The sequence below is a fragment of the Alexandromys fortis genome, unplaced genomic scaffold (genome assembly GCF_014885135.2).
Source record: "Alexandromys fortis isolate MF-2015 unplaced genomic scaffold, M_Fortis_MF-2015_v1.1 scaffold_3, whole genome shotgun sequence".
NCBI classification, from domain to species: Eukaryota; Metazoa; Chordata; class Mammalia; order Rodentia; family Cricetidae; genus Alexandromys; species Alexandromys fortis.
This window is the reverse complement of record NW_026067909.1, coordinates 15,036,164-15,047,262: the sequence shown is the minus strand read 5'-3', so window position 1 is coordinate 15,047,262 and position 11,099 is coordinate 15,036,164. Positions and strand designations below refer to the sequence as shown.

Sequence of the window (11,099 nt, the reverse complement as noted above, 5' to 3'; positions counted from 1 at the left end):
TGATACATGAAAGTCTTAGTAAAGCTGAGAATTAACTAAATAACCACTTTTGAACTTTTACATGATTTCATAGAATTGGTATCTACTTTGTTTTTATTGCTTAGTTTTTTAATATACCATTGAAAATTTCCCATCCAACCTCAGTTCTTTTCTTAGGACACTTCCTTCAGACCTTGCTTCTGTGTAGACTCCTATAAGAGCGTTCCCTTTTCCCTTATCCAGGGCTAGATCCCCTGATTCCTGGGCTCCATGTCTTGTTATTCTGCCCTCATTTGGTAAAACAGCCATGGGTAAATTCTTTTTAAAATCCACTCCAGGCTTTATAGCATGCGCATCTGGACATCGCTGCATTCAGCTCACCTGTAATAATAGTTGGGGTGCTAAACAAAAGCTGGAAATAACTTTCCTATAGACAAAGCTCCCGTGTCCTTTGGCTTCTGTGCTGTTTTTACTGGGTCCTGATGGTTGCTTTGTGAGGTGGTGATGGATGGGCATTCCTTCCAGGGCTGTGCTGTGCTCTCTGGGGCTCCAGGTAAGTGGTTCCTGGGAGGACTGAACTGATCCTAGTTTTCTTCTCTTCTAAACCATTTCTTTGTTCTCTGCTCCTCTGTTCAGTCCTTGTAGTGTCCTTTCAGAGATGCATTTAATTTTTGCATGTGTGTAGCCTAATAGCATCTAATTTAAAACATAGCGAACTTATTTAATTAAACAATCTATTCCCTCTAAAGTTAGAAATGGGCTGTGGGGGGCTCGGTGATTAAGACCACTTGTAAAGGATCTGGACTCTGTTCCCGGCGCCCATGTGGTGTGACTCACAGCTGTAACTCCAGTTTCAGGGGATCTGACCACCACTTTTGGCACTAGGCACCCATATGGTGCACATACATACATGTAGGTACTCATAAAAAGTTTAAAATAGCGGGGTGGTGGTGGTGCATGCCTTTAATCCCAGGACTTGAGTTTTAAGTGCTGCCACTTGGGAGGCAGGGACAGGTGGATCCCTGTGAGTTTGAGGCCAGCCTAGTCTACAGACCGAGTTCCAGGACAGGCACCAAAGTTACACAGAGAAACCCTGTCTCGGGGGTAGAGGGGGGGGGGACCTACAATGAGAGACCATCGAGAGGACTCAGTAAAGGCCCCTGCTCCCAAACCTGTCAATCCGAATCCAATCACAGCTCCCATGTGGGAAGAATCAACTAACTCAAGTTACCCTCCGACCTCAACACATGTGCATGGTGCGGGTTGTTCCATGCACACAAAATTAAATATAAATTAAAATAAGAAATCTCGTGATCTTTTTGTGCTCAGCAATATCTTAATAAGTCATGTATAATAACTAAGATATAAAATACAAAAGTGAATCCACTCAAAAGACATATTTACCAGAAAGAACTTTATTGAAAATATGTAAAGCTGCCATGGTGGTGCACACCTTTAGTCCCAGCACTCAGGCGGCAGAGGCAGGTAGATCTCTAAGCTGGAGATCAGCCTGGTCTACACAGTAAGTTCTAGGTCAGCCAGAGCTACAAAGTGAGGCCCTGTCTCAAAAACTAAGAAAGTATTCATTGAGGAGATAAACCTTGTTCATGACCCGGAAAGCTGGATTTCACATAGATGCTGGTTTTCACCAAGCGACCCACAGTTGTTGGTTCCACTGATTACTTCTGGGTGGGCTTTTATTGGTCAAATCTAAAGAGCTGGCACACTCCTCTCCCAACATGGAGAGCACAGCAGGGACTTCAGACAAGCTGTGGTGAGGATTCCAGGGAGCCTTTCATATCTCAAAAACACATGGAAATTAGATATTCTGCAGCATGTGGGTAGAAGAGGGCACCAGATCTGCTACATACAACACATGTGTTCTAATCTCTTAGAAGTAACAAAGCATGCTGAGTGGCAAGCAAAGACCTCTAAGTTCAGGCAAAGCCCACCAGGAGGGTAGGCTCCTGGGGACAGGGCATATGATTATCTGCAGGCGACAGCCAACGTTTTCTGTGGCTTTAGCTCTATTTGTGACCCAGTCCCTATTCCTATCTTTTCTGTGGCCCCTGAGATCTAGAGCTTCTCTGGTCCAATCTGTTTTCCTTATCACCCCCCACCACGTCCCAGATCCCGCCACACTCCACAAGGGTGGCTGCAGGGGTGGGTGAGGTCTGTGGAGAGGAGCAGCTCACATCTCCTGATACAAACTGTCCAATACCCCATCCAAGGTTAGCCCGACGCTTCACCTCGCCTTTCCTAGTGCTGGGGAAGTTCTGCCTTGCTTACCTTCCCCTCTCTTTAGGAACATGTAACTTTGATTTTTAATTCTCTGCTAAGACAGGCTCCCAACCTCTGTCATGTTTCAAAACATTGTCAGGCTCTTTGGTATACAAACATCTGTCTTCTTTCCCTTTACAAATTTATATTCTTTTTACTTCTCTATTATTTGGTGAGTCTAATGGCAAACAGATGCCAGGGGTACTGAAGCAGTCATGTTTAGCTGTGTACCATATTTCTACAGTACGCTGAAAGCCAGCTGTGTTGACTCACCACACCTACAATTCCCACTGATTGACATCTGAGACAGATGGTTTGCTGTGAGTTCCAGGGAAGCCAGGGTTACACAGAAAGTTCCAGGCCAGCCTGGGATACTAAAGGTGATCCTATCTCAATAATAACAATGATAATAAATAGTAATAATATAATAGAAAATGTTCTAAAACCAAAAAAAAAAAGGGAGCTGAAGAGATCGCTTAGTAGTTAAGACTATATATTTCTCTTACAGATGACCCAAGTTTAGTTTCTAGTACCCACAACAGCCTGTAAGTCCAGCTCCAAGGGATTTAATGTCCTCTTCTGGTCTCCAAGGGCACCCACATATGCATGCCCATGCATGTACAAAAGCACACTCACGAGCACAGACACAGACACACAAATAAATATTAAAATCATCCTTCACAGGCTCTGGAACAGCTGGAAGCTGGTTGGTTTTGCCTTCATGTTTCTCCTACTCAGTTAAGCTCTGAAAAGTAAAGCAGATTCAAAGATCTGGGTTCAAATCTAACCTCTTAGTCCAGGCATGGTGGTGAATGTTTTAATCGTAGCACTCAGCAGAAGCAAAGCCAGGCAGTGGTGGCGCACGTCTTTTAATCCCAGCATTCGGGAGGCAGAGACAGGCAGATCTCTTGATTTAGAGCCAGCCTGGTCTACAGAGTGAGTTCCAGGACAGCCAGGGCTATACAGAGAACCCCTGTTTCAAAAAAAAAAGCAGAAAGTATAAAGCATAAGCAGGTGGATTTCTTTGAGTTTAAGACCAGCAAAGTCTACATTTCTTCCCCACAGTCTTGTCACATGGCTTAGCAGAGCTTTATGTTTCTTACAAAACAACGATCCTAACTCTGGACCCACATACAGGAGAGCTACAATAGCTCCCTGGAAATCCCTGCTGCAGAGACGTTTCTTTGGAGTGCTATCCTCTAGAGCACATTTGAATTCTCCTGGCCTGGGTCCCGCCCATTAGGGTCTCATGTCTTCTGTAGTCTCCAGGCCTGACAAGCATGGGAACTGGAAAACAGCAAGCAAAATGATGAAGTGAGGGATAGGAACCCAGTAAAGACTGGGGAGGCCAAGAACCAGCCTGGTAGAGGCCAAAAGGGGCCGAGTTGCAGTGTCTGAACTCTAGGTATGGAAGAGGCCACACTGGGCAGGGTCAAGGAGGGAGCTAGAGCTGCACACTACAGGCACGAAGGGCTGACTTGGCCTCTTTCCTGCGGCTGGCAAGAAGCTGAAAGCAAGTTCTTCGGCTCTCTCCTCTGCTCCCCCCTCCCTAGTCAGTTCTAGCTCTACCTGGACTCAGGAAGCCACAAGACCCACATCAGCTGGTGTCTGGAAAGTGATCCCATCTCCAGGCAAAGGGGAGGCCAGAAAAGGCCAGAACCAGACTAGGGCCCAGCGCGGACCCAGGGCTGCCTGCAGGTTGTGGCTGGTGCCCAGGTTATAGGAGTGCTGACCCCGAGCCCACTCCCATGTGGTCTGGCCCCGCAGCAGCAGCATCCCATGGAAAAGCAGTCCAGCACCACACAGCAGTGCACCCGCCACACATGTGTCCACCACAAAAGCTAAGGCGAACTGGGCCAGAGACACTTTGCCTGTGGGGAGAAAACAAAAAGCTTCTCAGATAGCAGTTGGCTGGCATCCCCAAACCCAAACCCTGCCTTCCTCCCACCCAGGAAGTGGGTGGGACCCCATTCTGTAAGTTCAATTACTCAGTTACACTTGGGATCCATGTTACATGGAAAAGAATAGCATCTTTTACCATCTTGGCCCCAGCAGGCAGCTAGTTCCTGCTGAACTGACCACCAGAGGCCATGAAACACTGTGCTAAGTGAAAGAAGCCAGGCGCGATGGCCCATGGTTGTGGGATGTGATTTCTGTGAGCTGTCTTGAACGGACAAATGCATGCACAGAAAGAAGACTAATGACCATCAGGCTTGAGGGCTCTAGGACGTCACCAGAGGGCTGCTGACTGTCACTGCATTTCTCCACGGAGTGAAAACAGTCTGATATCAGACAGTGGTAACGGCTGCACTGCACTGCATACTAAATACAGATATTTAGAACACTAGTCTATGAAATGTACACTTCCAAATGACTAAAATGATGTCTTATATCAGTAAAAGAGTATTTGGTCTGAGGAGATGGCTCATTCAGTGAACTGCTTGCCTTGCAAGCATGAGACCCTGAAAGCAGATCCTCAGGACCCACATACAAATCTGGACGTGGTACCATATAGCTGTAATTCCAGTGATGACTGAATGGGAGGCAGAGACAGGCAGACCCGATAGTCTATTGCCTAGCTGGTCTGGCCTACTTGTCAAAGTTCCAGGCCAATGAGAGACTCTGTCTCAAAGAGAAGGTGGAAGGTGCCCAAGGTTTTCTCTGACTTTCGCATGCGCGCACACACACACACACACACACACACACACACACACACACGAACCCACCCCAAACCATGGCAGAAATGTTCTGCAAAAAAAATAGTAAGGAGCCGGGCAGTGGTGGCGCATGCCTTTAATCCCAGCACCCGGAAGGCAGAGGCAGGCGGATCTCTGGGAGTTCAAGGCCAGCCTGGTCTATAAAGGGAGTTCCAGGACAGGCTCCAAAGCTACAGAGAAACCCTGTCTCGAAAAACCAAAAAAAAAAAAAAAAAAAAATAGTAAGGGTAGAGAAAATGATTTCATCTATTTTCATGGAAGGGGGAGAGAACGTCCTGTCCAGAGAGACTCTTAGACAGAGTCAGTGATTTGGCTGTTTATGAAGAAGTCCTGTTGCCCAGCAGATGTGTGCGCAGTAGAGACCTGGAGGAAGGAGCTCCAAGAGCAGCCAGACTTGCCAGAGTGTGTGGAGGGAGATGAGAGGGTACAAAGTCTGTGGAGACCATGTGAAAGGAAGACCAAAAAGGAGGGAAGAGATGGAAATATTGAAGTCAGAGCTGTAGGCCAAAGGCAAAGCATATCAAGAGTGTAGCACTGGAAGCCCCTGAGCCTGAGGGGTCCCTCTAAAAGCAAGATGAGAGCTGGGTTTTCTGGCCTCTGTAGCAGGACATGCAGAGCAGAGCCAGGTGGGAGAAAGCAGCTGCACACAGGAGGCAAAATAAGGACAGGTTTATATAAAGTAGGGGAACCCCAAAAAAGACAATGAAGAGAGCTGGGGCACAGGAATGGACAAAACAAGCAGAGGCCTCCAGCAAGGGGGCGAGGTGTCAACTTTCAAAAACTGTGGGTCCTTCAGCCCACCAGGGAGAGCTGAACACAGGAACATTGTTGTTCTCTGTTTTTGAGACAAGGTCTCAAAAATACACAGCTCTGACTCACCTTCAGCCCTATATGTAACCCAGGCTGGCCACAAACTTTCAATGCTCCTGTCACCTGAGCTTCAAATGGAGAACAAGGTGAACCTAGCCACAAACAGACGGCATCGTGTATATCTGGCTGCTCTCAGTAGCCAGGGGAAGGAAGATGAGCTAGGATGCTTGCGAGAGTGGCAGGGTAAAGACAGAAATGGAGGACCCCTGAAGACAGCAGCAGTGAAGATGGGACAGGCAAGATGAATAGGAAGGTTAACAACCAAGCAGAAAGGACAGACGGTGGAGGGCCCAGAGAGGATGGGGGGGGGGGGGCTGGAGAGATGGCTCAGTGGTTAAAAGCACTGACTGCTCTTCCAAAGGACCCGGATTCAATTCCCAGCACCACATGGAAGCTCACAACTGTCTATAACTCAAGGATCCAGCACCTTCACACAGACATACAAGCAGGAAAAACAGAAAAAAAAAGAAAAAAAATTAAATAAAACAAAAAGGGATGGCTAATGGAGATGAAACATTCTGGGTTCTAACAAGAAGTAGGTGCGCCAGTGTGTGGTGGTGCACATCTTTAATCCCAGCACTCAGGAGGCAGAGGCAGGTGGATGTCTGTGAGTTTGAGGTCAGCCTGGTCTACACAGTGAGTTCCAGGACAAGCTCCAAAGCTACAGAAAACCGTCTCAAAAAACAAACAAACAAAAAACCAACCAACCAACCAACCAACCAACAAAGTAGGTATGGATATGAGAGTTGGCGAAGTGAAAGACAGATGGAGGCCTAGAAATGGGGGCCAAGAGTGAGCACATGCCGGCAACCTCAGCACTTGGGAAGCTGAGGAAGAGGATGGTGAGTTCAAAGCCAGCCTGGGCTTCATAGCAAGACTGTGTAGGGAGGGACAGAGGGAGCGCAGGCAAAGTAAGTCATCTAGGCATGAACAGGATTGCTGACAGTTTTGGTGCTTTCAGTTTCAACAGATCCCAGGACTGACAGGCCCAGAGCCCAAGTCAGTGACAGGGAACAGTGAAGTAGGCTATGATGGCTGCAGAGAAACACCTAGCCCCGGAAGACACAGAACCATGGAGAAGTGTATGGAAGAGCTTGTAAAGAGACCAATGTGAGCACCTCAGTGGCTTCCAGAGACTGGCATATCTGGGACAGAGGACTTAGGTTCATCTCCCCTAAGATAACCTTCTAGCATCCAACACCCAACGGGTTCTCATACTAGCCTTTCCTCCTCTGTAGCAAGCTCTGGGATCCTTGACTCTGCAGGTAGAACTCTGTTCTTGTCTTGGAGCCCCATGTAAAGCACAGGGTTTTGTTTTTTTGTTTTTGTTTTTCAATTTTATGAAACAGGGTTTTGATGGGGGAGAGTCTTCTGTTTTGTGTTAATTTCATTGGTTAAATAAAGAAACTGCCTCTGCCCTTTAATAGGACAGAAAATTAGGTAGGCAGAGTAGACAGAACAGAATGCTGGGAGAAAGAAGCCAAGTCAATCAGTCGCCATGATTCTCCCATTCCAGACAGACACGGGTTAAGATCTTTCCTGGTAAGCCACACCTCGTGGGGCTACCCACATTATTAGAAATGGGTTAAAGCAAGATGTGAGAGCTAGCCAGTAAGAGGCTACAGCTAATGGGCCAAGCCGTGTTCAAAAGAATACAGTTTCCGTGTAATTATTTCAGGGCATAAGCTAGCCATGCAGGCGGCCGGGAGCTGGGGCGGCAGGAACACAGCCCATAGCTCCCCGCAGAAAAAGGGGAAATGATGTGGGAGTGTCATCTATCTGTTGTTTTCATTGGTTAATTAATAAAGAAACTGCTTGGCCTTTGATAGGCCAGCCCTTAGGTAGGTGGAGTAGACAGAAGAGAATGCTGGGAGAAAGAAGCCGAGGCAGGTAGTCGCCATGATTCTCCCACTCACAGATGCAGGTTAAGATCTTTCCTGGTAAGCCACACCTTGTGGGGCTACACAGATTATTAGAAATGGGTTAGATCAATATGTAAGAGCTAGCCAATAAGAGGCTGGGACTAATGGGCCAGGCAGTGTTTAAAAGAATACAGTTTCCATGTATTTATTTCGGGTAGAGCTAGCCTTGCGGAGCTGGGCAGGAACGCAGCCCACCGCAGCTCTTACAACAGGGTTTCTCTGTAGCTTTGGAGTCATGCTGGCACTCACTCTGTAGACCAGGCTGGCCTCGAACTCCCAGAAATCTGCCTGCCTCTACCTCCCGAATGCTGGGATTAAAGGTATAAGCCACCACCACTGCCTAAAGCACAGTTCTTCACACTCAGTTAGGTATGAGGCTTCCCTCTCTCCCTAAATGACACTAGGGCTGGGTCCCCAGAGCATTACCCAAGAGAACCAGCTGGACACCCCACTTCCAATGGAAAGGGACCTTGGTCCCCAACACAGTGCAAGGGTCTCTGGATGCTGCAAGGTTCAGAAAGCTCCCTACCTGTAAGTAGCATGAGCCAGGGCAACAGCAGGAGCGCCACCGTGTAGACGGCTGAGTGGGCCCGCAGCAGGGCTGATAGGGCAGGGCTTAGCAGCACTGACACGTGGAGCAGGACACCAGCAGCGTGAAGCAGCAGGCACAGGAAGGGCCGGTAGTTATGGAAGCCCACGCAGCAGCCCAGTAGGCGGCAGTGGTGGTCACGACGAAGGATGCACACACGGCAGGCAGAGCAGTGCCCACTACGCGGTGGCACCTGACTTTGACACTGGTAACAGTAACTGCAGAGATGGGGGAGGGGGAAGAACCACAGGTTAGTTAGTGCCCCATCAGCTCTCAGTGCCCCAGACCATGCCCAACCTCAGCCCCAGAGGCCATGTTGGGGAAGCAGGAACAGCCTTGCCAGGCACCATGACCTCTAGCACTGCAGGTCTGAGGAGGCATACCCACTGAAAAATAAAATTTTCAAAGACTTGGAAGTGCTTCTGCCACTAACATCTCTTTTCCTCTCTCCACTCTGGAATATTCTGACAGACAGAGGCTTCTGCCCTTTGGTGGTCTGTTTCCTCCTCCCAGAAATCAGTTCAAAACTTCCCAAGTGGGGGGCTGGAGAGATGGCTCAGCGGTTAAGAGCATTGCCTGCTATTCCAGAAGTCCTGAGTTCAATTCCCGGCAACCACATGGTGGCTCACAACCATCTGTAATGAGGTCTGGTGCCCTCTTCTGGCCTGTAGGCATATATACAGAATATTGTAATAAATAAATAAATATTTAAAAAAAAAAAAAACTTCCCAAGTGGCTAACTCTACCACCTCCTAGCGCAAGTGCCTCAATGAGGTCCCCCTTGACCACTTATTTACTTTCTTTCTTTCTTTCTTTTTTTTTTTTTTTTTTTTTTGGTTTTTCGAGACAGGGTTTCTCTGTAGCTTTGAAGCCTGTCCTGGAACTAGCTCTTGTAGACCAGGCTGGCCTCAAACTCACAGAGATCCACCTGCCGCTGCCTCCCAAGTGCTGAGATTAAAGGTGTGCACCACCACCATCCGGCTACTTTTATATTTTTGTTTTTACTTGCAAATGATGAGTTAGTCTTAACATATTTGCATATGCCGTGGGTTTTTAGTAAAATGTGAGTTAACTAAATCGAGCTAATTAACAAATCCATCACCTAAAGATCTTGTGCTGAATACTGACCATGTATTTAGAACTGAAACTCTGGGCTGGGGAGACGGTTCAGTAGTTAAAGGCATTTGCTGCAAGGCCTGATGACCCATTCAGCCTCCAGAACCCAAATGGAAGGACAGAACTCCCAAAAGTTGTCCTCTGACCTCCACATGTGCGCCGTAGCACGCACGCCTGGACTTGGACACACATCAAACAACTGAAACTTGCGGACACACATCAAACAACTGAAACTTGCGCTCCTCGCCTTTTTTAGCCTGATCTATTTTTTCACATCATCTTTTACCATCGCTTTTACACAATTTGCTTATTTATTGGGCTTATAATTTAGTATCTGCCCCTTCCGCAACTGAAATCAACTCCAGGAGGTCGGACATCTGTTTTTACTTGAGTCTCCGGAACAGTGCCCGCTCAGCATCTAAATGAATAAGTAGCGGATGCCAGGTTCTAAAGGAATTCTTTGGCTCTAACAACCCGAATGCTAATGTCATCTGGTTTCTGACAACTCAAGTTCTGGGGCCTCTCTTGGTCCCAGCGCCCCCACTCACCTTGACCCTCAGAACCCCCTTCCGCCCGAAGACCCCCGTGCCCGACACTCACGCCCAGCCCTGGCCCAGGCCGCGGCCAGCCAGCATCACGCCCCGAATGCTGGGATCGGAGCGCAGGAAGAGTCCCACGTTGCCCAGCAGGTTAAGAAGCTGATAAGCAGCCAGCGCCAGTTGCAAGGCCCGGGCCAGGGGTCCCAGCGGAGGCGGCCCGGGCCCCAGCACCATCACGTAGGCCAGCTCCAAGACCACAGCGACGGCCCACAGCGCGGTGAGCACCAGCGGCAGTCGCGTGGGCGCTCCTTCTGCGCCCCGAGCCGCCCAGGGCTCCCCCATGGTTCCGACCCACCCGCCGTCAGATCGCTGGGACCCCACCGCTTCCGTATTGGGGAGGGCATAGCGGCGGACGGGCGTCTGCCACGACCAATGGGATATCTGCAAGGGTGCGTTGCCATCAGATTCGCAGGGAGGGTCCACAGACACAGAGAAGTGATTGGCTGGCCGAAACATTTCGAAATCCGGTTGGTGCTGCCGCCCAGTGTCAAAGTGAAGTGGTTGCCCAGAGTACTGTGAGGGCCACGCCCCCTGGATTGGCTGGCCGCCACTTCGGGAGGATTGGGTTGCAGCACCCGTGGCGTCGGGGTTTCCCGGCTCAGCACATTCTCCCCACACTCCTCTACAGCCGCCCCGGTATTAATAGACCTGGCTGGTCCTATCATCTGGCCCCAAGCTCGGGTGTCTCCATCACCCCAGAAAACTTCCCAAACAGCTTTACTGTGAGAGAGAAATAAGGGTCTGTTTCTCGCGCGCAGTGCTGGAAGGAGGGCAGACTCAGGTCCAAAGGGCAGCTTTTAAGATGGCCTGGAGCCACCACCTGGACCGCACTTTACAGACGAGGAAACAGACAAGGTCCATGACTCTCTCGAGATCACACAGCAAGCTAACCACAGCTGAAATGCGAACCCTCTGTGAAGGCCAGTAGTCACTCAGCATCCCCCGCGATTCCGCAATCTTTGACTCCAGAGCAATCTTTTCTCTGGTCCAGACCCAAGCTCTCTCGCCCCCTATCTGGCCCCACCCA

General features: G+C 49.1%; 1 protein-coding gene across 1 annotated transcript; it reads right to left on the bottom strand.

The window, feature by feature from the left end:
• Positions 1-1,376: 1,376 nt before the first annotated feature.
• Positions 1,377-10,408, bottom strand: Zdhhc24 (zinc finger DHHC-type containing 24). The gene is made up of 3 exons (XM_050137649.1): positions 10,074-10,408; positions 8,298-8,575; positions 1,377-4,130 (listed from the first exon to the last, which is right to left on the bottom strand). The coding sequence occupies exons 1-3, from the start codon at positions 10,352-10,354 to the stop codon at positions 3,835-3,837; spliced, it is 855 nt and encodes a 284-aa protein (XP_049993606.1). The 5' UTR covers positions 10,355-10,408; the 3' UTR covers positions 1,377-3,834.
• Between the last annotated feature and the right edge of the window lie 691 nt (positions 10,409-11,099).